Below are 27507 nucleotides of genomic sequence, written 5' to 3' on the forward strand. Positions count from 1 at the left end.
TATATGCCAATATATATGACATGTTCTGCAGAACAGTTAACTCTTGAATAATTTGCCGTGTGCTTCTTGATTTTTGCAGTTTAGATCCAGAGGCTATGGCTCACATCGATCCATTTCGTAAAAGATGCATTATTCCTGTACTGGGCCTCATTGAAAACTCTCTGTATGAAAATACATTGGTGCACAATAAATTGTGCATCCTACTCCAGCTTCTGAATGCGTGCCCAAAGTTAGCTGATATACTGCTTGACAATGGCTTGCTATATGTCTTGTTTAACACTTTAGCAACACTCAATGGACTAGAGAATGGGTAAGGAAGTTATTATGATGACCTTTATAGATTGTGAAGCCTAATAATCTTACAATTGTTGCAAATAGTAAAAACATTTTAAACTGTTCTATTTTCCTCAAGCTCTTATTCTGCTTTATGTCTACTGGGAATAAGAATGAAGCCATTAGGTTCTCATTGTACTACTTCTATTGGCCTCAATATCTGTAACATGCAATGTAGTCCCTGGTCTGCTGGTCAATATTTGTTCCTCAACTAATGTCACTAAAACAGGTTATTTGGACCTTTGTGTGTGCAAATTGCTTGCTGTGTTTTCTCAATTACAACAGTGACTACACTTCAAAAGTACTTAAATGATTGTAAAGCAATTTGAGATATCTAAGGTCATGAAAAGCACTTTATAAATGCAGTTCTTTCTTTCCTTTCTTCAACAGCACCATCACCCTCTTGCCCTTTATGATACTTCTTTAAAAAATCAGCTCTTTGACCATGCTTTTAGTTACTCTTCCTAATATCTCCTTTTTTTTCTTGGCAACCATTTTGCCCCGTAAGGCGTCCATAATGCATCTTGGGATATTTTTCTACATTTAAGGTGTTCTATAAATGAAAGCTATTCTTGTAGTTTGACCTTAATATTTCAGTTGAGTTAATTTTGTGCTTTCCATAATCTCTCTTGTTTGTTAGCTTTTAGACTTTGCAATTTTCGCCATATTCCTGTCTCTGAAAGTTGCCTGTTTTGTTAAATTTACCCAACCACTTTCTTTTGTTGTAGCATTCCAGTGAATGAGTACAAGTTACTGCTGTGTGATATTCAGCAACTGCTGGTTGCAATTACCATCCATTCCTGCAGCTCTTCTGGGTTACCATATTTTCGCATAATAGAGGATTTAATCTCACTGCTTGGATACCTGCAGAACAGCAAGGATACAAAAACAAAAGGTAGCTGTTTAAAACTTCTAACTGAACACAAAGTTTTATCAAATACAAGTTTATCTTTCAAAAAAATAGACAATAACCTAGAAATTACAGACTCATTTTAATTATTATTTTCAGTATTTTTTTTTACAATATGTGAAATTGATGCCATTTGCTCCAGCAATGTGGTTATTTTATTAAAAATTAACCTATACCATTTATAAAATAAGGCACTAAAAGAATATTGTAACCAGGCAATACACAATTGGTAATCTTATGAACTGCTGCAGAAAAGAAATGAAAAAAAATAGGAATAGAATTAAAGATTGCTGAAGTGACCTTGTTGCAGGGAAGAGGCATGGTCATGCATCAGAAACAGGCCAATAGACTTAAACTGTCAATGCCTGTTCAATGTTTTTGCTCTCATCTACAGTATTTACTGTATCACCTAACTACGTCAATCGCAAACTTTTACGTATGGCTCTTTGTGTCCTTGTCTAAGTCATTTATAAATACAGTGAAAAGCTGAGGCACCAGTACTAATCCTGAGAGACACCACCAGCTGCAAACTGCCAATTGGAGTATATACCCATTATTCGTTATTTCTGATTCCTACCCCCTAACTGGTTCCCAACCCATGTCAATAAGTTCATGTGCTCTTATTTTTGTTAACAGTCTCTTGTTTGGAACCTTATTGACCCTCTTTTGGATATCCAAATAAATAACATACATAGACACACTCTTCTGTACCATGAAATCTGTGCTCTTTATCCCAGCAACAGGAATATGGAGCCATGATAAACTAGGTCTACAGTTTTGTTGTGGGGATAATAGTGAGTCAAAAGCTGCTTTACATTTAGCTTTTTTGTAGTCCATTCTCCATCTCCCTACATTCAAATTTCTAAAAAATAACTCCTTAATCCCAACAGCGTAATTGAGGATCCTTGAAATAGTATGAGCATAATTCTGCCTGTTAGTTGGATAAGAGGGAGGTTTAACAATACATCTGACATGTATCAGTGTAGTGACATTGATCCCCTGTGAGCCAAGATGAAGAAGTGCCTTTAAGGTAGAAAAGGCAACGTACAAGACTTGGGTTTCTGCAGGCAATCTAAAATACCCAGTGATGTTCTGGATAGCAGCCCGATCAGATGAAGCTAATCTGATGAGTCAGTAAGAGAATAGTGAAATATTAGCTATGTTTGCATTAACAGAGTGCCGCCGAAGGCAAGTACAAATTTCTTCTTTCGGTGGCTGCGTCACAAGAGAATCTGATGCTTGCTGTTTTGGCAGAAGCAGGAACCTATGTTTTTAATGGTGAACCTGCATCTTCATATTGATATGGAGCCCATTCTGGTGTTGTTATATTACACGTGTACAGAATGGGCTTTCTATGCCATTGGCCTCTTGAGAATGGTACCAGGTGAGTTCAAATAATTGGGAAGAGCAATCCATGAAGATCAGTATAATGCAGTCACCTGAAATCAGATTTTTATTAACAGCAAGATAAAATGTTGATTGAACCCTGCCCCTCTTCAACCCTCAGCCTCTCCTCTTCACCTGAGTCAGATGTACAGAACATATGTAGTTAGGGGAGAAGTATTGGGATGTGATAAATAAACAGGAACTTCGATTCAAAGTCCTCCTACTTGTATTATGATATCTCAGCCTGAACCGCATTGTAAATTTAATCACTGTCTTTCCTTATTTAGAAATGGCAGTTGCACTGCAGTTCCGGGTCCTTCAGAGTGCCATTGAATTTATAAAAAACACTGCTAATCAGGATGCTCAGAATATGAGTAGTTCCTTCAATTTACCTGCTACACAGCATCATGCAATTCACCAGAAGAGGAAAAGTATTGCTGGTGAGTCCTGTAACTATCCAGTGGTTGCATTGTAATTGTCTGCAGGTTAACCGCTTGACTAGCAAAGCAGTGTAGCTGTTACCGTTTCACATTTAGAACCATATACGAGTTAGGTTAATTTCAGGGGATTATTTGAAATCTTTGTTTTTCCGTTGCTGTGTCGCAACATTTTAATTGAATTTTAATCAGTTGTTTAGTGAATGGAACCTATAATTGGATAGAACTCTACTCTTGGGCCTCGGGCTTCAGTGCATTGATGTACACTGCTCGTGTGGAGCATAGACCAGTTGAACCAAATGACTTATTTCTATGCAGTAAATGTGATGTAATTCTCCTCCTCAGAAACCTCAAGTGATTGAAGTGGTGACTATTCTCTCAGGATGGAACTTTCCTCAGGGCAGATACAAATATTTATATCAGTTATTACAGCTGTGATGAGTGTCTTTGCTGCAATTCATATTACTGCAGCTTAGTAAGAATTGTTTTTTTTATTCATTCATGGGATGTGGGCATCGATGGCTTGGCCAGCATTTATTGCCCATCCCTAATTGCTCTTGAGAAGGTGGTGGTGAGCTGCCTTTTCAAACTGCTGCAATCCATGTGGTGTAGGTAAGGAGGGAGTTCCAGGCTTTTGACCCAGTGACAGTGAGGGAACAGCGATATATTTCCAAGTCAGGATGGTGTGTGGCTTGAAGGGGAACTTCCAGTTGGCGGTATTCCCAGGTGTCTGCTGCCCTTGCCCTTCTAGATGGTAGTGGTGTTGGGTTTGGAAGGTGCTGTCTAAGGATCCTTGGTGAGTTGCTGCAGTGCATCTTGAAGATGGTATGCACTCCTGCCACTGTGTGTCGGTGGCGGAGGGAGTAAATGTTTGTGGATGGGGTGCCAATAAAGCAAGCTACTTTGTCCTGGATGGTGTCCAGCTTCTTGAGTGTTTTTGGAGCTGCCCTCATCCAGGCAAGTGGAGTGTATTCCATCACACTCCTGACTTGTGCCTTGTGGACAGGCTTTGGGGAGTCGAGAGGTGAATTACTCGTCACAGGATTCCTAGCCTCTGACCTGCTCTTGTAGCCACAGTATTTATATGGCTTGTCCAGTTCAGTTTTTGGTCAATGGTAACCCCCAGGATGTTGATAGTGGGGGTTTCAGTGATGGTAATGCCATTGAATGTCAAGGGGAGATGGTTAGATTCTCTATTGTTGGAGAAGAATTTTATTTTTACATACAATTTAAAGGACCATTGTCTCATCTCCTGAAGCTTGAAGTAGTTTGATGTAACTGTACTCTGGTTCTTTCAATCTTGTATATTAATAATCACAGACCCAAAAACTGCTCACTGTCAAATACATTGTTAAAGGAATACTGCTACAATGGAATCTTACTGACCTAACACACAGATTAGAACAACTGCAGTCACTAAATTTTGTTTCTGTAGCTATTTTCAGAGTACTGTTGCAATTAAATGATATTAAGAATGGCATGGGAGTGAGTGCCTGACACTTGAGTCTATGATGCCTAGGAGCTGAGCACTGGCCTGAAAGCAAATCTTATATAAGTGTATTGCCCTCTCAGCAGAGGGAGGTTTCCTTTAAATTTTTCATGAGGTGTCAGAGGAACCCAGCCTAGTTTGGGACAATATAATTCAGAATTAGATGATCAGTGTGTAGGTTGGGAAGTGTAATCCTGAGTTAGAAGCAGGCCTCAGTGCTTGGAGCTAATTGGAAACTGAATTGGTGAAACTAAATGAATAAGACAATCAATGAACAAGAAAAGTCAATCAGACTTATACACGATAGAAGAAGGGAGGTTTGTTTGCATATCAAAAATCTGCAAAATTATTTTGGTGTCAAATTTAAGTTATATTCAAATTTGTAAGAACCATTCAAAACTCTTTGGGCAGAATTTTGCCCTTGATGGGCGGGCGGGCCCCACCAGCTCGGCAGCGGGCGGGCAGTCGATCACCGCCGCTGAAACTGGCCCCGCCGCCAGTTTAAGTGGGCGGGCCAATTAAGGCCTGCCGGGAAGCGCTATGCGCTTCCTGTGCGGGGTGGGGGGGGATTCCCCAACTGTCAAAGTGCACTCTTTTGCGCGCATCACACATCTCCCTGAGACTAAGTGCTGTCTCAGGGAGATCACTGACAGCTTTTTAAATATCAAAAATAGAAAAATCAAAAAATTATTAACATGTCCCCCTCATGTGACAATGTCACACGAGATGGGACATATTAATAACTCTGACTAAAACTTTATTAAATTTTTTAAAAACAGTTATGAGACCTCATCCCGCCAGTGGATGAGGTTTCATGTTTTTTCAGAAGCCCGCTGGGGCTCCTGGCCTGCCCACCAACCTTAAGGTTGGACGGGCTGGAGCTTTAATTGTTTTATTTACCCTGTCAATGGCCTCAATTGGCCATTGACAGGCAGGTGGGCGGACAGTTGATTTCGCTGTCTGCCTGCCTTCCTGAATATTTAAATGGGGCGGGATGACATCGGGGGATCCCCCCGACGTCATCACACGTCATTTTCGTGTCGGTGAGTGGGCCCCGCCCCCAACTCGCCGACGGAAAAATTCAGGCCTTTATCTTGTTTTTTTTCTAATTAAGGCAGGAGTTGTCAAAATTGGATGAACCAATTTTCCGGTGGTTTCTATTTCAACAAATTTTTATTTTCTCCAAGTTATCTTGCCAACTGCATGGCAAAATAAAAACTAATTTTAAAGCTGTTGAATTGTATTGAAGGACCAGCATGTCCACGATGAATTCGTATCCCTCTAAAGAACAAAGCATTCTTAGGCATCCTAGTTTTGACTTTTGAAGGGAAGAGCTTTGCATTATTTGCTTCACAGGGATGCACAGAGATTTGCATTGTGGGAAAACTTCCTGTTGTACACTTGCACAGAAAGATGAGAAAATGAAAAACAGCGGATGCTGGAAATCCAAAACAAAAACAGAATTACCTGGAAAAACTCAGCAGGTCTGGCAGCATTGGTGGAGAAGAATAAAGTTGACGAAGAAGTACTGCTCTTCTCTTCGACAGGATTTCCGTATCTCTCTTTTGCCTTGTTCACCTTCATTGCTGTCCATTTCTCTCCTGGTGTTTGTTGATTATCTGCTCCTATCACTGCTTGCTTGTCCCTACAACCACCACCCCGCCCCCCCAACCTTAAACCAGTTTATATTTCACCCCTCTCCTAATTTTACTCAGTTCTGTTGAAGGGTCATGAGGACTCGAAACGTCAACTTTATTATTCTTCTCCGCCGATGCTGCCAGACCTGCTGAGTTTTTCCAGGTAATTCTGTTTTTGTTTTGGATTTCCAGCATCCGCAGTTTTTTGTTTTTATCTCTGTGTTTAATTGACTGCCACTCTCTTCAAGAAATGCCTACCTTGAAGAAGTACTGCTCTTCTCTCCGACTGGATTTCCGTATCTCTCTTTTGCCTTGTTCACCTTCATTGCTGTCCATATCTCTTCTGGTGTTTGTTGATTATCTGCTCCTATCACTGCTTGCTTGTCCCTACAACCATCCCCCCCCGCCCCACTTCTCCTCCTCCTCTCTCCTCCCCCGCACCCCCCCCCCCCCCCCACCACATTAAACCAGCTTATATTTCACCCCTCTCCTAATTTTACTCAGTTCTGTTGAAGGGTCATGAGGACTTGAAACGTCAACTTTATTCTTCTCCACTGATGCTGCCAGACCTGCTGAGTTTTTCCAGGTAATTCTGTTTTTGTTTAAGGTGAGAAAATGGTTTGGCAAACACTTCTTTCTGCATGCAGTGTCCCTTTGATGAAATATGTCGGAAGTTACAAAAATCTTGATACATACATGAAGCTTTTTTATTTGTTTTGTTTCTTAAGATTGTTTTATCTTTTGAATTTTTTTGAAAGTAATAAGGTTGTATTGCTTATAAAAATATCAGATTAGTTGCAATTTACCTGGGATTGTTCAAGATGTGGGTTTTGCTTTCAGACTTGTGTTACTGTACATTTTTAGCCATTGTGTAGCTCTACCCCGCATACATCTTTATTTTATTTGTACTTGTTTACAACGAAGGTTCAATTGCACTAAAAGATTCCATAATTCCACGGCTGCCAAGACAACATTTCTCCTCGTATGGTCACCTTCCGATGACCTATTGCTTCAACTTAGTAAACCAGGAGTCTCCCCTAGTGTCCCCAACTGGATCCACGTCCTATACTTTCCCTACAAAAGCAGGTGTAGTAGTGATCTTCAGACTCCAGAACCCAGAAAACATTTCATCTTGAAATGTTTGTGTCAATAGTAGACTGCAAAATGTGCATTTGTGGAGCAAAAATCATCTTCCCAATACTGTAAACCTAAGAAATTTCTTATCCCAAAATGTTTTAAGATAGCATATGTTCCAGATAAAGTGGAAATACACTGCAATGGGAATTCAGCAAAATGTTCTTATTGGTGCTTTTTGGTTTACAATATTGAAATCAAATCAGTGTTTGGATTCACCTTTGCACTGATTTGTTTGCAGTTCTGTTGCAACTAATACTAACAAAATAATGCTGTTCATCGAGAGTAGCAGTGAAGTATTATACCCCAAACATCACTTGTTTACGTAGTGTTGTTTTGAAGACGGGATTTTACTTTCACTATCATCCAATTATTTAAAATCTCTTAGAAACCTAGTGCTATGTTTTCACATGTGAGCAATGCATTTGTGAATAGGTACAGTAGTACCTTCGCCTTTTTGTGAAAACATTTTGATAGCTTACCAAACTAAAAAGCATTAAAGATAATTTGAGTAGTTAAATCAGAATTATCTGTAATCGTGACTTTAAATCATGTTCTGCCAAAGTAAAACCTTTCTGTTGTTCTTTGACTAATGTCTTATGCTTTCCTTGCCTGTAAGGGTTGCCAACTCTCCTGGAATGGTTGGGAGACTCTCATAAACGGCCTCAATCTCCCGGTGGCCAAACAAAGCATTCCAGGAGCATTTCAGCCGGCCGTCAGCCAATCACAGCCCAGACTCGGGTACCAGCCAACCTTCCCTACTTCAAGGACTGGCCACCAGCCAGTCACAGCTCAGACTTGGGTACCACCTGACCTTCCGTGCACCAGGACCCTACTCCCCCACCCACGGAAAAGCTCAACTTGGTGTTGGCGGAAGCCACTTGTTGGAAATATCTGAACGACCTACAGACCATGTGCTCCAATCAGCTGAAGCAGTGCCCAACCCACTTGGACTGCAGAGCTGGAGGAAAGGGCGCTCATTACAAGCCACAAGGTTAGGCTTGGCTGGATGCTGGTATAGTGAGTAATTAGTGCTATTAATCAGTGTCAGATTGAATTGCTGGTGACCGGGCGGACTGTGGTGTGTTGTGGATTTCCATCCCCCGAGAGCAACTGACGGGGGAAGGAATTGTTCACATACAATAGTGGATTTTAGTGGAGATAGGTTCATTCCCTCACACTCTAGTTTCACCTGCTTGTGCCACACCACCGGCTTTCCATGACGTCACTTCCAACAACATCTCCCGGAATATGTCCAGCCAGAGTTGGCAACCCTACTGCCTGTAGGAATTTAGTTCGTTGTTACTTGAGCTTGCTAGTGTCTCTAAATGCATTGCACTTTAGAATCTATTGACAGTCTCCCACAAGAGGAGGGTATTATATTAAAAAAAAGTGGGCATATAAACTTTTTGATGGTGAATTTGATTTGGAATCCATATTGCCAGGTCCTCGCAGATTTTCAGCTGCTCCGTCCGATGCCTTGCTGATGCGAATGCGATCTGTAGCCAGCGATGAACTCTCTGTGCTAATGCAGCGGAGGATGAGCCATGAGAACTCCATGAGAGCTTCTGAGACTGAGTTTGTACAAAGACTGCAGAGACTCACTGTTTTGTCTGTTAATAGGCTGATCTACCAAGGTAGGCAACTCAGTTAATCTGATAGTTTTTGCATTTTTCATTTTCTTACCTTTTGTCCCAAAGATGATCCTTGTTTGAATCCACCTATGGCAGCAGTCTCCCAGAACCTTAACCAAGCAGCCATTTTTGTTGTGAACCTAGAGCCAAGCCCACTATTGTCTTCATCCAACAATTCTGACGTTCACTTTGCAGTAGGAAATGACTGGATTGTGATCAGGAGTTGGAACCCAGGTTGATTAATCTCCTTTCACTTCCCCAAGCCTTGTGATGCTAAGCACTAGTGCTGACCAAGAACAATACAGAGGTTGTATCTGGGAGCTGCCTGTTCTGTATTATGTGGTACATTTGCCCTCTGAGTCACTGGACAAGCATTTGCTCATTTCTCATTTCCAACATGTGTACAACATTGTTGTGTCGTCTTTCATAGTTATAAGTAAAATATAATTCAGGGCATTTTTTTAAAATCTTAATTTTATTTCCTTGGTAATTAATTCCCACTTTTCAGTCCAACTGACATCAAGCACTGCTGCTGAGAGAATGACCTGCTGGTCATTGTCCTCTTTGGCCAGATACCAAGAGATGCGAGTTACCACCCGGGCTTGACAGTATTTTTCTCCATACCAAATTTTCTTTCACTGTTGTTGCATTTTGCTTTGCTAGAAGAGCATCAAAAGGGCAAGGTGGAATCTTGGTTATTTTTCTTTCTATCCCATAGACTGGCCCTCTAATCTGTTGTTTTGTGGTGTACTTGAGAATCCATCACTGGGAACTGAATTCTGAGATTCATCCAGATAGTTAATTATTTTAGGAGATGGATTTATTAGGCAGGAAAAAAAGGAAGACTTGTATTTATATAGCACCTAGGAAAGTTTCTGAGAAACTTAATTAAAAGTTTCACAAATAATTATTTTGAAGTGCAACGACATACCTGGCATACCTGATGGCCGATTTGCTCCATCAAGGTGCTGCAAACAATGGTGAGATCAATTAGTTTGTTTTTTGTTGATGGGAGAATGTTGCCCAGGAAAGCTCCCTCTTCTCCTGCTCCTAAATCCTATGTTGCTTCGCATAGTGCCATGGAATTTTTAACATCCAAAGGAACCACTGGAATAGGCAGATATTTAAATCTCATAAGACAACATTTCTATCAACTCACCCCCAAAACAGCTGAAAGTCTCATCGATGTTGCTTGCAGCCTATAACGGTCTCCTCACCAGCCACCTCAATTCCACTCTGTGCAAACTCCAATGCAACTTTTTCCAGTGCAGCACCAGAATAACACTTGAACACCATAAGCTGGGTGTGGACCTCTGTGTGCACGGCAGCTCCTGACCTCCATGTACTAGTCAGACCCAAGACCCTGAGCCTTGCACCACCAATCTTTTTGACATTTAACCTCTCCTGCCTTCCAGCCTATCACAGACCTTCCCTTTTGTTTTTTACTTGCTTAAAACCCATTACGTCTCTTAACCTTTCCCAGCTCTGATGAAAGATCATTGACCTAAAACATTAACTCTGTTTCTCTCTTCATAGATGCTGCCTGACCTGCTGAGTATTTCTAGCATTTTCTGTTTTTATTTTTTTTACTTCAGATTTCCAGCATCCACAGTATTTTCCTTTTGCCACAGGTAGAGCTGATTTTTACCCCACCTTTCCCCACATCATCACACTGCAAAGTCACCTGCAACAGCTGTTGTGACTGCAACTGTACACTTTATCTATCCTTATGGTCCAATTTTGATGTCTTCCATTGATCATTTTATTCCCCTTGATTGCCTCTCCTTTGAGGTTCGTTTTCTGTCTACGTGCTGCCTCGTGACAACATTGTCCACAAACATGGAGCCAGCTATCATATGAATGTTCAGGACAAGCAGCTGTACCTCTCTGCCAATACAATTGACTCTACGATTCTTTCTGTGATATCTGACAAGTTATAGACGAGTCACATTTCCTCCACATCAACACTGGCAATGCTGAAACCCTCCTATTCCACACTGCTTCAGCAACTGTACAATAACCCTCATAACCTAGCTGATAATTCCATCCTTTTCCCCAGCTGCTCAGCCATTAAGCCTGAAGCTTATTGGCGTTCTGTGTGAAATTAAGCTGATTTTCTATACCCGTATCCAGAACCATGATCACCTCCATCCCAAACTCACCTTCACTACTGCTGAAGATCTCATCAGTGTCACCTCCAGACTTGATTTCTGGAACATTTGCCTCACCAACCTCTTCAGCTGCACCCTCTGCAAATTCCAATTCTTCCAGAACCCCATTTCCTGCATCTTACCCCACATTAAGTCCTGCTCTTTTGTCAAAACTGTGTTGGCAACGCCCTATGGACTCCCTACCTCCCATGTATTGATTTCAAAGGTATCCTCATTTACAAATGGCCTTGTCCTACTGTTCCTCTAAGTAGCATCTTCCAGGCCTACATTCCAGCTCTCACGTTTTGAACTATTTGTGTTTATTTGGACTTTTTTGAGTTTTAGTATCAGCCATAGCCCAGTTGGTGACACACACACACACACACACACCTCTGAGTCGACTGTGGGCTAAAGTCCCATTCCAGGACTTGTGTGCAAAAATCAAGGCTGATGCTTCAGTGCAGCACTGACGGAATGCTGCACTGTCGGATTCACCGTGTTTCAGATGCAACGTTAAACCAAGGCCCCTTCTGACCCCTCTGATGGACATAAAAAAATCCCATAACACTATTTTGAAAAAGAGCAGGAGAGTTATCACCAGTGTTCTGGTCAATATTTATTCCTCAGTCAACATCACAAAATAATGCAGGCTACCTGGTCACCATCCTATTGCTGTTTGGACCTTGCAAATTGCCTGCTGTGTTTCCTACATTACAACAGTGTGTAAACTTCAAAAGTACTTCATTGGCTGCAAGCACTATGAGACCACTTGAGTCCAGTGGTCATGAAAGACACAATATAAATGCAAGTTTTTCTATCCTCACCCTGCATCCTCCCTTACCACATCAAGCCTTCAGTCATCACACCTCTGCATTTTGGAATTGTTTTCCTAAAGTCCTCTGCCTTCTAAATCTCTCCCCACCTTCAAACTCTCTTTGGTTACACAATTCCTAATTTATGTGTTTGTGAAGTGTATTGGGACATTAATCATGTTTTATAATGACAGGATTGGCTTTTCCAACAATAGCAACTTGGCATTTATGTAGCAACTTTAACATTTAATTTAGGGAAAAAATGTAAAGATAAAGAAATCTAACCATACAGAAACAAGCATTGGTGATGTAGAGAGAAGGTAATACTACCAAGGTCTACCAAAAGAAGAACAAACAAAGGATTACAAATTTATGAAAAGTCAATTTAGAACAAATATCAAGAAAATGTTTTCAGTCAAAGAATGATAAATCTTTGGAATAATCTGTCAAAATAATAAAATAAAACTGTTGAGTTCATCCAAAATAATTATTATGATGAGAGAGTCAATAGGCTACATTAACTTTTCTCAGCTGTGAGAAATGGGTGTTTTTTTAATATTTTGGGGGAATATTGTGCTATTCCGTGGAAAGGCTGTGTGTGTGTGATTTAATTAAGCTGGGCAGAGATTAATAGGAGGCAGGTTGTCTCATAGGTTTCAGGTACCAGTGAATAGATTAGATCTAATATTTGCATTTTTAAATAAATTGAGAGTTTGTTTGAATATCAAGGGGAAATCAAAGGTGTAAAGAAACATGTTTGCACCTTGCAGGAGTTCCATAGGGTAAGTAGAAGGGGGGTATTATATTTTATTGACCTGAATGCAAAGACAAGATAGAAACATGAAAGATCTTATATTTGGAAGGATTTGAGTCTCAAAGAGGTGTGAGAACAATGGAACCTGAGATGAAAGGGGAAAAAGATATTTTAGAGTTACTGTGTGGAGCTTAGAGTAGCTATAGCTGTGGCTGTTGTTGAGCTAAAGCTGAGTGGTGAGCTGTGGCTCTGGGCTAGGAGAAGATGCAAGTTTGAATCAACCATCTAGTTAAGCCAGAAAAGTCTCGGACTGCAAAAAGCAGTTTTATCCTGAAGTTTGGATCTCCACTGCAGAGTGGAAGAGGGTTAGATGTCATGTGGTATGCCTTTATCAAAGCTACAGCAGTTTGCCTTGAGTAATATTACTGGATTTTTTAATAGTTAAACGTCTATAAGGAAGTGTTGCCTTGGAGGTGTTTACTTGTGGGTCTGATCAAGTAGAGAGTCTTTTTGGGAGAATGTGCTGCAAGACTAAGTTTAACTGTGTAACTGTAATCTTGTGTGCTTAAGTTTTCTTTTACTCTCGTTAATAAAACTTTTACTTTCAATTTTTAAAATCCCAGAAGTGTTACTGGACTTCTTGCTGCTGAGATCAGTACAATTTCTTCTCATTTTCAGAATACAAAATAAAAGGGTATGGCCCGTAAACCAGGTTTCCCTCTGGTATTTGGTTCGCGCAATACTTAACACTGGCTGTGTTCATAACACAGCGCAGACTTCTCCTTTGTGTTTAAGCCTCAGAAATGTGTCTTTGCCACAACGGATTAATTAAGAGTGATGTGGCTTATTTTTGTGTTAATTAAATGAGAAACATGCAATGTATTAAGTAGACAGCTCTTTATTCTGCTAGGGTAACGATAAAACTTCAATTCCATGTGCTAATTGATATTTTGCCTCACCTTTGTGTGAGCCTACTCATCTTGTTCTTTTTTAACTGTGATTTTTTTTAACATTTGTGATATGTTGTGACATGTGCTTATTTAGATCCTGACCTTGATTTTCTGGATTTATTGAGCACATCCGAATATCCACATTATTATAGAATATCAACCCCTCCAGTTGAAGGATCTGAAGAATGTACATCAGTGCTACCCAGCAACAATATGAAAACATTTCAGAAAGAAATGCTAAAACTAATGGTTGAAGGGATTAAAATATCTTTGGTGAGTATAGCTGCATGTAATCAAAATATACCTGTGGACCGGTTATTTGTACTGCTTATCATTCAGCAGAACCAGGAAGTTGACTTCACATTCTAACATCACTAAGAAATCTTAATTCTTGCAAGGTATTTAATAATTATTTCTGATAGGATTGTTTTTAACATTAATGAAATTGAAGCTAGGAGGAATTGAAATCACAAGATAGTAATTAAAGCTATCAAACTTGTAAAATAAAACAAGAAAAACTTGAGGGATAAGAAAAAATAGCTGCTGAGCATGAAAGGGAGAAACTAGGAGGGATGACTCAAACCTTGGCGAAAAGGATGGGCTTTGAGGAGATTTTTAAATGAGGAACGAGGGGAACGTTGGGATAGAGAGTTCCCGAAAGCAGAACCAAGACAACTGAAAGGTCCAGCACCAATGGGTTTTCTGGGATTGTCCCAGAATTTGGCTTTGATCCTGGGTGTAGGATGCCATTAATTGTCCTGGATTCCTCTGGGCAGCAAGTGAAGGGACTGCTAAATTACCATTGCCAGAGCATCTTTGACATCTGCACATGTGCACTGTGCTGCTGTGCATGTGTATTCCAGAGCCAGCACAATGTGCATTCTCAGACACACAGCCACAAGGGAACAGCAGCACTACTGGCACTCTCCTCCCTGAGAGTTCTTTGGCTTTGGCAGGTGTGTGGTTGAGCTTGGGGGCAGTCCAATAGGGTTGGGAGTGAGGGTCCGGCCTGGCGGCAGTAGTAGCACTCTTGGGCCCAACTCAGGGTGGGAAGGAGCTGGGGCCTAAATTCGGGTCTGGTGGCCTCGGGGTGGGGGTGGCAGGGTGCAGGGGGTAAAGGGCAGAGGAAGACAGGGTCCAGGCAGGCCTGTTAGTAGTTTTTAAAATCAATAATTTTAGAGTGACTTGACTATTTTGTAGTCTGATTCAACACATTATTTAATATAATAAGCTAACCTGGTCAGAAGCCATTTTGAACTAATCCAGGAGATATTTTAAAGCTAACCAGTTACTGCATGATTGGAAACCAGCCAGGAATGATTGAACAAGTAACGAACCTCAATTGTGAGACAGTTGAAGGATAAATAATTAATCAATAGATGAATTAGTAAGGCTGGTAATGTAACATGTAACAGAAAGTCTGTAATGTTTTATGTTTTGTAATAACACATAATTATCACATGATTTTAATTGTACATTATGAGAAATGTAAAATGATGATTCTCAAGCTAGTATGGAAAGATAAGGTGTGCTGAGCTGACGCCTTCATGACCTTGGGGAGCCACATTAAGATGGGTAAAGAATAAGGCATTATTCGAGTGTTATACAAAAATCAGATATTGAAACATTGAGTAGCCCGAATGTATTGTTGTATGGGAAGATGCTCACATGTGTCAGGAACCAATTATAAATCAGCAGACAGTTAAGTCAACCAGTTATTGTTTGACAGTTAGGCTAATTCAAAATAAGAAAATATGAGATGAGGGTATAAAATGAAGGATTCGTATAGCCATTTTGTTAGCATGCAGTCCACGTACCGAGTGTCCTACGGACCAGAGGGTTATCATCACGCCATGCCTTCGGCCTGATCAACCGAGGAAGCTGTGAGAGGTCTTTAGTTGTTAGTCCTTTTACTGTTAATTGAAACCTTGCCTTCTATCTTTTTAACTTGTCACCTTTCTACCTCTTAATTGCCAATAAACCTTTTGAATTTACCATCTGAAGTATTCAGCCTTGCCTGATGGTTAAGTCTAGTGCGAGCCAAATAATTTATTAGATAATTCACAATTGGGGATTTATTGCAAAAGAGTTGTACCCCATAAATCAAAAGAACAGTAGCGACCACAGCAGGACAAGACTAAAGGCTGAACCTCCAGTTGGTAACAGTTTTAAAAAATGTTAAACTAACAATAGTGAACACCTGCATGTAGGGAAAGTTAACATTTACAATTACAGGCATTAAGATGAAGCATAACATCTCTTCCCAGTACAAATTGAAACTGGATCGTGGGTCCAATGATGAAATTCAGTTGCTGCAGTCAGAGTGTTTCTTAAAGGCTAATGGTGTCCGATTTCAGGACATTATTGCTTTTATTAAAAATAAGGTCGACAGTAAAATGTGGAGGCCAGCAAAAGCTCTGAACCTCCTGGCATACAGTGCATACTATTGTGCTGCCAAGGGTGACGGGATCACCCAGAGTAAGAGTCAAAGGATCTTTGACTTAGAACAGCTGTTAGTTAAAGAAAATGAGCTCCATTTAAAAGAATTAGGAAGTATTAAGAAACAAAATTAATAGAACATAAACGTGTCTGAACTCTGGATTAGTGACCTGGAATGAGATGCTGACCGTACTACATTTTTATTGAGCCAGCAGGGTCATATCAGTGCCTCTGCTAATTTAGCAATTGCTGAAGCAAAACAATGTAAACAAAAGCTCGCTCGAGCTGAGCGAGAGGTTGAATTTCGTAAATCAGAACTATAAGACGCAAGGGGCGCTCTAAGGGAGTGTTTGAAGGAAATGCAGAAAGGCAGAAACCACTCTCATTGTCAATCAAAGATAAATGAGTTAGGAAAAATGAAGTGCTTTCATTACTGCAATTAGTCAGGGAAATTCATTTGCAGGTTTTTCATTAGAACTTGAGGCGTGTGTATTGGACTGGGTGGAGCCACACCTGCCATAAATGGTTGAAGTGACTCAGATAGAAAGGGAAATGTTTGAAAACACGGATTCCCTTCCTCCGCCTGCACCTCCTACCACTTCTAACACCCCCAGCTTTATATCTTTCACTTCCCTTAGCAGAAGAGCCAGAGGGAAAACATATTGCTGTAGTGACTAGAACAGCTGTCAGAGATCAGTAAATGAGCAGGAGCAGTCTGTCCCTCTCTCCCACACTGAAACACTAGCCTATATTAAGGTTTTTGGGAATGTTAGATGGTGATGATCCTTTCGAAGTAAATAGATGGTAGCGCGGTCATTCAGATTTGGAAGATAATGATTTAAAGCACATTCTCTTGGCTGCTTGCTCCAGACGGTTCAAAGAAAATGTGGATTCTAATATCTTGCAGCAAAGTGTCCCTTATTTTTTTCCCCCGCAGAGTTGGTTGGGTAAAGAAAAGGGTGAGGGGGTAAGGGAGTGAGCAAAGGTCAGTATCAGAGCTTAGGTGGCTTTGGAGATCCAGGGCTGGAGAAGTTTGCAGAACCAGGGGCAAGGGCTTGGATGGATTCATAGAAATTCTTGTCAGCAGACTGAGAGCTTGAGTAGGTGGGAAAAGCCAATAACCAATTATCTTAAGTACGAGGAATAAAATATTTCTGTAGTGCTATTTTTTGCATGCTTCTAAATCTTATTGGAAAGCTTTGCAAAAAATGCTTTTTGTGTGTTGTGACTTTTTAAGTTTTGATACATTGAAAAATAATGGAAGTTGTATAGTTTATACAAAGATGTCCATGATTGATTCCTCTGCCATCAAAGAAATTTTATGACCCCCCCACCACCACCAGCACCTTCAGATCCATTGATAGGGAAACCATAACATTCTGCCCCAGGTGTGCAGAAATTCTTTTAAAGCCCAAAGGTAAAGTTAAAGGAGTAGTTCTCACAATTACTCACAATACTGATAGAATAGCAAATCCCCACCTCATTGACAAACTGACCTATTGTACATCTGGTCACTGTATAGCACTTGACTAAGGATACAAACATGAGCACTTGATACACTGTATAGCACTTGACTAAGGATACAAACATGAGCACTTGATGAGTCACTCCTATCAGGAATCCGAAGGGAAAGCTTGCTTGATCCAGTTCTGTTTCTTGTCTTCATCAATAACATGGCTGATTAGATAGGCTGGGGGTAATAATGCCTATGCACACTTGGTGTTGTCATAGGGATCTATGTGCCTTGTAAATAGAAGTTTAAACCAAGAGGTATTCTTTATTTTATGAGCCTGAGTTGGAGTAACATGACAGTAGAAAATCTGCTTGACTTTCCTTCTACACATTCTGTTTTTAGACAAAGTTCGCATGTTTTAAGACTTGTTTTTCTCAGCCTGATTCAAGCTCCTTGGAAACTTGTTCTTGTCTTGACCGCTCACTGATGTATATGTGTTGGTTTAGGGAGCAGGTAGAAACAGTCCCCCACGGCAGCAGTGGAAACGTATGCTTTGGTCCTGCCGAGAGACATTCCGGTCCCAGCTGGGTCGTTTGCTTGTACACATTCTGTGCCCTGCCCGTCCACTAGAAGAGAGGACAATGGCTTTAGAGATAGTTTATGAACCAAGCCATCAGGAGATTCTGCGAGAATGTCTTGGTCAACCTCTGGAGGTAAGGCAGCTGCCATAAAAACTTCCAAATATTTGCACTGAAGCATATCAAGAAAAATGTGGAATATTCCAATGTGGTAATCATTTTATATCACTTGAAGAAAAATGAATTAATTTTGTGACTGTTTTCAGTCAGTTTTTGGAAGACAAATGTTCATATTCTTTAACGTGATTCTTCTGTAGTACATGATATTTGAAAATTGTTTAAATATATTGCACACTAAAAGAAAACCTTAAAGAATCTTTTTGTTGTGATCAGATGAACCAGCTCATTTGAAATAGCTTTAAATGGTGAGCCTCTACCTGTTCTGTCTATCCTCAGCATGGACCCAAGCTGGCACTGTATCTGTATGAATTGATGCGTGACCACAATGAAGCCTTGACCAAGGAACAGCAATCTGCAGCAGGAAACTTCTTCAACTCCTTAAAGCTTTGTGGATACAAGTGTATTCCACTTAGTGCGCCACCCAAACCAGATCTCATTAAAGCCATCAAAGAGGTATGGTGGCAATATTCAGACAGATCTGAAGCAAAGTTCATTTTCATTTATAAGTTACAATCCCCACAGAGACCAATAACTTTTTAAAAAGAAAGGGATCCCCACATAGAGGAAACAGAGCCAACAAAGGAAAAAAACCACTGGACAATATTTCACTGTTTTGAAACTTTTACTGTAACAAACCAACTAAAATCAACATAACTAAAACATTAATTCATAGGTGATGGATATTTCAAATAAAAAGATTAATTTTCCTTTAAACATTTGATACAGCAAAGATATGCCTCATAGTGACAAGCACTCGCATTATTTCCTATACAAATGTGGTACTATAGGCACTTTCATGGTCTTTCCAAGTCGGCCCTTGTTTTGTAGGAGATCTCACTTTTTTCATCCAAACATTTCAGCCAATGAGTCGCACTTACCAGCAGCTATATTCCATCGAGAGTCCCCAGACACAGTTGCCATTGACAAGATGCACATCTACAAACACTCTCTTTATTTTATTAATTCATGGAATGTGCGCTAGGCCAGCATTTATTGCCCATCCCTATTGTCCTTGAGAAATTGGTGGTGAGCTGCCTTCTTGAACCGCTGCAGCCCATGTGGTGTGGGTACACCCACAGTGCTGTTAGGGAGGGTGTTCCTGGATTTTGACCCAGCGACAGTGAAGGAACGGCGATATATTTCCAAGTCAGGATAGTGAGTGGCTTGGAGGGGAACTCCCATGTGTCTGCTGCCCTTGTCCTTCTAGATGGTAGCAGTTGTGGGTTTGGAAGGTGCTGTCTAAGGAGCGTTGTTGAGTTCCTGCAGTACATCTTATACATGATACACACTGCTGCCACTGTGCGTCGGTGGTGGAGGGAGTGAATGTTTGTGGCTGGGGTGCTAATTAAGCGAGCTGCTTTGCCCTGGATGGTGTCAGACTTCTTGAGTGTTGTTGGAGCTGCACTCATCCAGGCAAGTGGAGAGTATTCCATCACACTCCTAACTTGTGCCTTGTAGATGGTAGACAGGCTTTGGGGAATCAGGAGCTGAGTTACTCACCACAGGATTCCTAGACTCTGACCTGCTCGTGTAGCCTCCGTGTTTATATGGCTGGTCCAGTTCAGTTTCTGGCCAATGATAATCCCCATGAATTTGATAGTGGGGCATTCAGCGATGCTAATGCCATTGAATGCCAAGGGGCGATGGTTAGATTCTCTCTTGTTAGAGATGGTCATTGCCTGGCACTTGTTGGGTCATGATTGACCTGATGGCACAGAATTCCTAGAGACTCCTGTCTCCGACTCCTTTAAACAGACTGGTGGGCTCTGGCATCACTGACATAGCAGCAATGGGTTTTGTCCAATCCACAACCCCTCAATCTTCCTGTCTTCAGTGTTCTGTCCTTTCCAGCTGTAAAACACATACAGTAACACAGCCTCTGCTCTTTCTTAGAGATCTGCTTCAATACCAGAGTTTGGTCGAAGACCGCCCAAAAGAAACTGTTCCATTTGGAGAGAGCCTAGTCTGTTTTCTCTTTGCATCAATTCTCATGTTCTCAACTGCGAAACAGAAAAAACAGACTGAAGCCCAACTCCATTGCAATAAGCCTTCTATTTACCCTTTGCTTCTTTGCTATTCATCCTGATGGCAACCCTAGGTCACATGGGGATTTCTTAGAACCTTATGCTGTCATAATCAGGAAACCAATTAATCCTCTTTCAAAAAACTTCTCAGCATATTTTTCTTAAAGGGTCATCACACAGAAGAAAATACAGGCTTTTCCCAGCACGTGGGTCATCACATATATAGCAGAAAACAATAGTGATTTAAAATCTAAATGTACAGTACTAATAAGACTCAATTATTTCTAGCTACAAACCAAAAGGGTTTATAATACACATCGTAGAGGATTGATTTTATAAGGTGTCTAATAGTCCATTGATGAGATAACCTGTGTGGATTCATAATTATATGGAAGGCACAGCATTGAAATAAATGCTTGATATTGATGGTGTAAAAACATTCATTAGGAGAAGTTGCAGATAATAAGGGTATCCTCACTTCTGCAAGTTGTCAGGGACAGTAACTCTCCTATTATATGTTCTTGCCAAATCTTGCCTTAAGCGCCTGTGATCAGGGTTAGATTCTTTACAGTTGTCAAACTCTCATTACAGTTATGAAACTAGTGAAGGAGATTCAAGGAAAATCAGATTTATTTTTACAAATTCTTCGAATTTCAGGACTTTTTGCCAGATGGTATTATTTACTTTAAAATCATTTTTAGGGCTCACCCAGTGCTCAGTAAGTTTTTCTACTGAGCAACTCAGCTCTGGAAGGTCCCAGATTTAATTACTGGTTTGTGTAGAGTTAGTTGATATCAGCTGGGACAGTGGTAGAGGTGCTGGAAACACTTAGCATGTTAGCCAGCATTTATGGAGAGAGAAGCAAAATTAACATTTCCGACCAATGATCTTTCATCAGAACTGGGAGATGTAAGAGATTAACAGCTTTTATGCAAGTATAGAGCCAGAGAAAGTGCTGGAAAAGAACAAGAGGGAAAGATCTTGTTGGAGGATGGAGGGCCGGAGTGATTGTGACAAAAAAGATGACGGTACAAGGCCAAAGGAGATAATAATGGGACAAGTAACAAAAGATGATAGGGCAGGGCAGGTGTAAATGGTACAGCATGTTGACAGAGCGGGAGAGAAGCATGAAAATCTGAAAAAGGAAGAGAGTTACCATGGACCAGAAATGTGGCAAAGAAAGCTTATTTGGACCCAGAAGTGCTCACCACTCCACCCAGCTGTATATTGATGGGGGAATCCTCACCCCTAGCACCGGCTCACATCTCCTCTACTCCCAATGACTCTGGTTCAGCCATCTTCCATTACCAATACCCACTATCATTGAGAAAATGGGTATGGGGTTATCCAGTTATGCCTATTAGAAAGTGTGCCTGTGTGAACGTCAGATGAAGATAATATCAGTCTTAGCTGCATTGCATCCTATGGTCAAATGGAAATAATGGCCACCTGGGTGAGGTACTAGAGAAGAACTTCACTCCAACAAAGAGTCAGTGCCTTCAACAGAGGAGGAGAGAAAATTGGAAAAGTTAAATGTTTTGAACAAAGTTTCCCACAAAACCAGTTGTTTTATTCTGCAGTTAAATTTTATTTCATTTTCGACATTTAAAGTAACTGATTCCAAAGAACCACTGATGTTGTTTTGTTTTGAAAAATATTTGATTTTAAAGGTAACTTTATATCACTGAACATGGTGTATGAAACAGATAGGAAAGTCTTAGATCTTCGCATGTAGGTCTAGCATTACAGTTTCAAAGTCAGTGTTTATTTTTTAATTAAATGAATTGGAAATACGCATACCAACTTTGAATGTGCATAATATGTACCTGTGTCCTTCAGGAGCAAACCAAATATACGAATGAGGAATGTGCAAATAAAGCTGCTTGGGAGAAGAAGATGGCGACTTCTCAGCAGAGGTAAAGTAGCAGTGGCTTGGATACATATTGGGGCAGCAACTCTGTGTCATGGAGCAGGAGGGCATGATTCTGCTCAGGCGCTGACCCAGCAAGGGTCACTGCTGGGGAAGGGGAAAAGTAAACAAGAAAGCCCTCACAAGGAATGCTATTTTGCACTAATCCCTAGCCATTAATATAGAGCAGTATTGCTAGTGGTTGGGGTGTAAGCCATCCCTCTCTGTCTTGGTCAATCAACAAGTTCAATAGCAACAGTAAAATGAGGATAAATAATCTTTTTTAAGAAAGAAAAAATGGAACTCTTGTCCCTGCTGATGATATTTGAAATTGAAGTGTTGCTTTCAAACAATCTACTGAAAACACTTTTTACACAGTAACAGCTTTTCACCTGAAGAATGTCAGCCATAATGTTCATTTTTAAAATCCCCGTCATGTGGAAGAGCATTTTGGAGCTTTGTAATGGGAGAGATTTGAAGGGCAACCAGGTACATTCTTGTACCAAGTTTTTTTTGTGACTCCTGAAGGAACTGAGTCTGTGAAGCAAAGAGTTTGAGGGAGAGAGCTTTAAATAGCTGGACTTAGTGCCTGAATGAATAGCCTCTGGTGGAGTGGAGAATGTGGAGACAAGCAAGCAATCAATCAAAACAAGTCTGTGACTTGCAATTAGAGATGATTTCTCAAATCAAGTTAAGATAAGACTTTGGAAGGATTTTAAGATGAGTTTTAAGTTAATGAGCTAGTGACCAGGAACTAGTGGGGTATTTGAACCTTCTTGGAGCCAATAATAGTGCCAAAGAAGTAGAATGTCATTGGCATACATTTCAAAGCTGAGGCAATACCTAAAGTTGTTGCCAAGGTGCAGCATCTGGAAGATAAACAGGAGAGGATTGGGGATGAGAGAGCCATATGAATCATCCTAGCTTGAGTCACCCTCCAGTGTTTCTCAAGGCCAATGACTCAATGGCCCAACTGGGATTTGTGAGATCCATCCATGTACACTGTTTAGTTGTCTAGAATTGGCACAGCAATGCATCTGTTTGTGTATTCCAGTGATTCTTTTTCAGGATCTTGTGCAAGTTCACAAGTCCTCCATTTTTGGCTGAGGTGCTACTGGTTTTAGGTTTTGTCAGTTCAGTATATTTGAAAATAGCTCAGTGTTGTCACAGACTGGCTTGTGACCTTATTAATTCAGACTTCTTGAGCATTTGGTTTGCATAATTGATTTCAATGTTAGCTGATATAGCCAGAAAATGCAGCCAGAGGTAACTGTAACAAAGCTCTCTCAAATTTAATTCGCAGGATATAAAAGGCAACACCATGTGGGAGTTGGGAATAGAAGGAGTGATCGTGGGAAATTAGACAAAAATAAAGTGTAAGAGAAAATGCAGTAAATAGCAAGACATGGGAAAATTGGAGAAGGGTGCAGATATGTGGGAAATTCAGTTAAATGTAAATACATGTAGAACAATGCATTTTATGGAAAAATGAAGGGGAATGGAAATAAATCCTGAACAATAAAATAGCTGGTGGAGTTGGTGAATAGATATACAGATCTTTATAATCAGAATTCCATATAGAAAAGACATAATGTGGCTAATGGATTTGGGTTTCTATTTCTAGAGGAGCTGAGTGGAAAAACAAGAGATGGTGAATATATGACTCTGATTTAGGCCACAGCTGGAGTATTGTTCTGCAGTTTTGGGCTCCCCATTATAGAATGGATAATGGTGTAATGGAATAGATGCAAAATTGGGTTTACTACGTATAGTTCTGATAGGAATACTGGGAACTATGGCTATATCCACTGGAGCTGAGAGGATGAAGGGTAATTTGATAGAAGTTTAAAATATTCTGTACCAATTTGACAGGGTTTTTATAGGCTAATTAGTGGTAAATACATACATTTAGGGTTAGTACTAAAAGCAAAAAAGGGAGGCTATCAGAATAAAAACATATCACCAGTAGAAGTTTAAAGGGAAATTAAACTTGAAGAAAACTTAAGGGGTCAAGGAAAAAGGAAAGAAATGGAATTAAAGTGAATGGCTTATGATCCGTGTTGACTGATAACTGCTAAAAAAAAAGAAGCACCTATATGGATGTTAGATGAAAGCAGGATCAAGCTTAGCAGTAATGCATTCCATGGTCAAATAACTTATTGCTATTATTCATCTAAGATCATAAATGATGATTAGTCATTTGGATGCAGTTTAGAAGCTGTTTTTCTGTTTTTAGCCTCCTTCAACGACTAGATATGAAGTCAAAAGATATTTCAAAAATAGCAGCTGAAATCACTCAAAATATCTCACTGCATCAGGGCATGGAGAGGAAGAAAGTGATTCAGCACATCAGGGGAATGTACAAGGTAGATTTAAGTGCTAGCAGGCACTGGCAAGAACTTGTTCAGCAGCTAACACATGACAGGTAAGCTCCAGAAATACAATTAAAAGTTTGTAAAAATGGTCAATATGTTGGCATGTCACCGATTGGTGGGGCAAGGAGAATATGGTGGAAAATCCTTCAATTTCGAATGGGAGATATTCCAGTTAGTTCTGAAGCACATTTTTTCCATTCACAACATGATTGTATATTTAAGATGAGAGGATATACAGATCCGCTTAAGAAAACCACGGTTCACCGTGTATACAAAATAGGAGGTGGGAGAAAACCCTCAGTGCCTTCAGAAAACCTTGGGATAAAAGTTTTACCATGTAGCCAGCTTTGTTTCCATGTTATGAAGGAAGTCTGATCCTCATCTAAAAGTGGCAATGAGAAACACTGTTGCTGGTATATTCATCCATGTTTTGACTTTCAAAAAATCATAATTGAGCTTGGCAGTCACCTGAAATATTGATTTCCTTTGGGGCTTAAAACACAGGTGATGCAGGCCTTTCTAAATGTGAAAAATGATGTCCTAAACTGGATTGGATCTATCTCCAAATTTATATAGGCCAACCAGGTAACCTGGTTTTAACCAACCAACAATAAGTAAGTATTTCCTACTGAGTTAAACCCATTTACGAAAATGCAATGTGGCATTAATATCGTCAAACTTCAATTCTGAGAACACCTTTTCCACCTGGCAGTCAGCATGAACATCGTCATCTATAGGTAGAGTCCATAGTCACAGAATGATGGATCTGTTAAACAAAGTACACCATTAAAAGACTTGAATGTTTATGTTGACTAACGGTGGTAATGATCCACTTTGAGCTGCTTCCAATGGCCCAGATGGTGAAAACAACAGCCAATATCAAATCAGCTATTCAAAAAAATGGTGGTCACAGTTAGAACTTTCAGTCTGCACTGTTTTTAACCGAGTGCTATAGTTGTCCTCCAATTCCCCAGGACTAGGACAGGTAAAAGCAACCAGACTCCTGCACCCGATAGCCATTCATCAACTCCTGCTGGAAAGCATGTAAGTATCCTGCCAACACTTACTGTGAACTGTACTGCCACAGCCCTTCAGCACTTCACTCAAGTGGCCATGGAATTGCACCTCAGCAAGAGTCACTGAATAAGAAAATAGGAAAAGACTTGCACCAAATGTTAGAGGTTAGAATTAGATGAAAAGAAAGAACCTAAACTTGTGTTTGTAATGTGCTTTTATGATCTTGGAACATTCCAAAGCGCTTTGCAGTCAATGAAACCCTTTTGAAGTCTAATCAAAGCTGTACTGCAGGAAATGCAGCAACCACTTTGTGCACAACTCCCACAAACACAGGTGAGAGAATGACTATATAATCTTTTAATTGTATTGATTCAATGGTAAATATTGGCCAGAGTCTTAGGAGAATTCCCTGCTCTTCTTTAAAATAGTCATAGAACCACAAAGATACTATTTGGTGCATCGTGCCTGTGCTCTATGAAAATCTACCCTTTTAGTCCAATACTCCCCTGTTCTTTCCCCATAGCCCTGCATTTTTCCTCCTTCAAGTATATATGCAATTCTCATTCCTTCTGAATCTACATCCACACCCTATCATGTCATACATTCTAGATCATAGCAACTTGGTGTGTGCTTTGTTTTTCCTCATGCTACCTCCTGGTTCTTTTGCCGGTTAAACCTGTGTCCTCTGGTTACTGAACCTTATGCTCCTTATTATTCTGTCAAAATCCGTCATGATTTTGAATATCTCTATCAAATTTCCTTTTTACGCTGTCTGCTCAGTTTCTCCAGTCTCTCCGCGTAACTGAAGTCCCTCACCCCAGGACCATTCTAATAGATCTTGCCTGCACTCTCCCTGAGACCTTGGCATCCTTCATAAAGTGCGGTGCCCAGAATCAGATACAATACACCAGCTATGGCCCATTCCCTTTTTTATATAAAGGCTTGGCATAATTTCCTTGCTTTTGTATTTTTATGTCTCTATTTATAAAGGCAAGGATCCTGCATGCTTTTTTAACAGTCTTGTCCTTGTCCTGTCACCTTCAGGTGTGTTTTTTCATGCACCCCTTTTAAAATTGCCCCACTTAACTTCTATTACCTCTCTTCATTCTTCCTACCAAAATAAATGACTTCTCACTTCTCTGCATTTAAAATGTATCTGCCATTTGTCCATTTCACCAGCCTGCCTACATTCCCCTGAAGTTTGTTGCTATCCTCCTCATTGTTAACTACATCTCTAAATTTCATGTCATGTGCAGACTTTGAAACTATGCCCTATTCATCCAAGCCAGGGTCATTAATATATATCTAAATGAGCTATGGTTCTAATACCAACTTCTGGGGAATATCCGCAGGTTCTGCATAGTCAGTGTGAGGAGCTTGGCACCAAATTAAGAAGCAGAACCTCAAAGATCATAATCTCTGGATTATTACCTGAGCCACTTGCAAATAAGAATAGGACAAATCAGATTAGGGAGGTGAATGCGTGGCTCAAAGCCTGGTGGGGAGAAGTGAGTACTGGTTCGTGGGGCACTGGCACCAATACTGGGGAAAGTGGGATCTGTGCTGTTGGGACAGTCTACACCTGAACTGTGCTGGGACTGGTGTATTTGCAAGCCACATAAGTGGGAAGTAGAGAGGGTTTTAAACTAAGTAGTGGGGGGAAGGGATCAAATTTGGGAAGATGTGGTAAATCAACGAGTAGAGACAAGGCAAAAGAGAAAGGTATTATTATGGGAAATGAAAAACAGACAATTACAGGAAGGGATAGAGAGTGAAAATCTAGCAGTAAATCAGTAGATGAGGCTAGAGGTTATAAAAAGAATGAAAGGATAAAACTAAAGGCTCTGTATCTCAATGCACGAAGCATTCGAAACAAAACAGATGAATTGAAAGTGCACATAGAAAT

The 27507-nt window shown here is 40.4% G+C and overlaps 1 protein-coding gene across 4 annotated transcripts in view; it reads left to right on the forward strand.

Moving 5' to 3' along the window:
* The window catches only part of lyst (lysosomal trafficking regulator), a 491836-nt gene that overhangs the window by 267702 nt on the left and 196627 nt on the right, over positions 1–27507 (forward strand). For 3 of the 4 annotated variants that reach the window (XR_013576613.1, XM_078541985.1, XM_078541987.1), the window contains exons 26-35: positions 80–310; positions 1062–1228; positions 2917–3069; positions 7117–7278; positions 8772–8963; positions 13721–13899; positions 18025–18231; positions 18553–18729; positions 22140–22216; positions 24446–24634. Coding sequence is in view for 3 of the 4 variants with exons in the window: in XM_078541985.1 (XP_078398111.1) it covers positions 80–310; positions 1062–1228; positions 2917–3069; positions 7117–7278; positions 8772–8963; positions 13721–13899; positions 18025–18231; positions 18553–18729; positions 22140–22216; positions 24446–24634 (1734 nt within the window). In the remaining variant the exon portion in view is untranslated. The remainder of the gene's footprint in view (positions 1–79; positions 311–1061; positions 1229–2916; positions 3070–7116; positions 7279–8771; positions 8964–13720; positions 13900–18024; positions 18232–18552; positions 18730–22139; positions 22217–24445; positions 24635–27507) is intronic. The other variant, XM_078541986.1, reaches the window with a different exon arrangement.

This window comes from Cetorhinus maximus, chromosome 5 (assembly GCF_964194155.1).
Source record: "Cetorhinus maximus chromosome 5, sCetMax3.hap1.1, whole genome shotgun sequence".
Taxonomy (NCBI): Eukaryota; Metazoa; Chordata; class Chondrichthyes; order Lamniformes; family Cetorhinidae; genus Cetorhinus; species Cetorhinus maximus.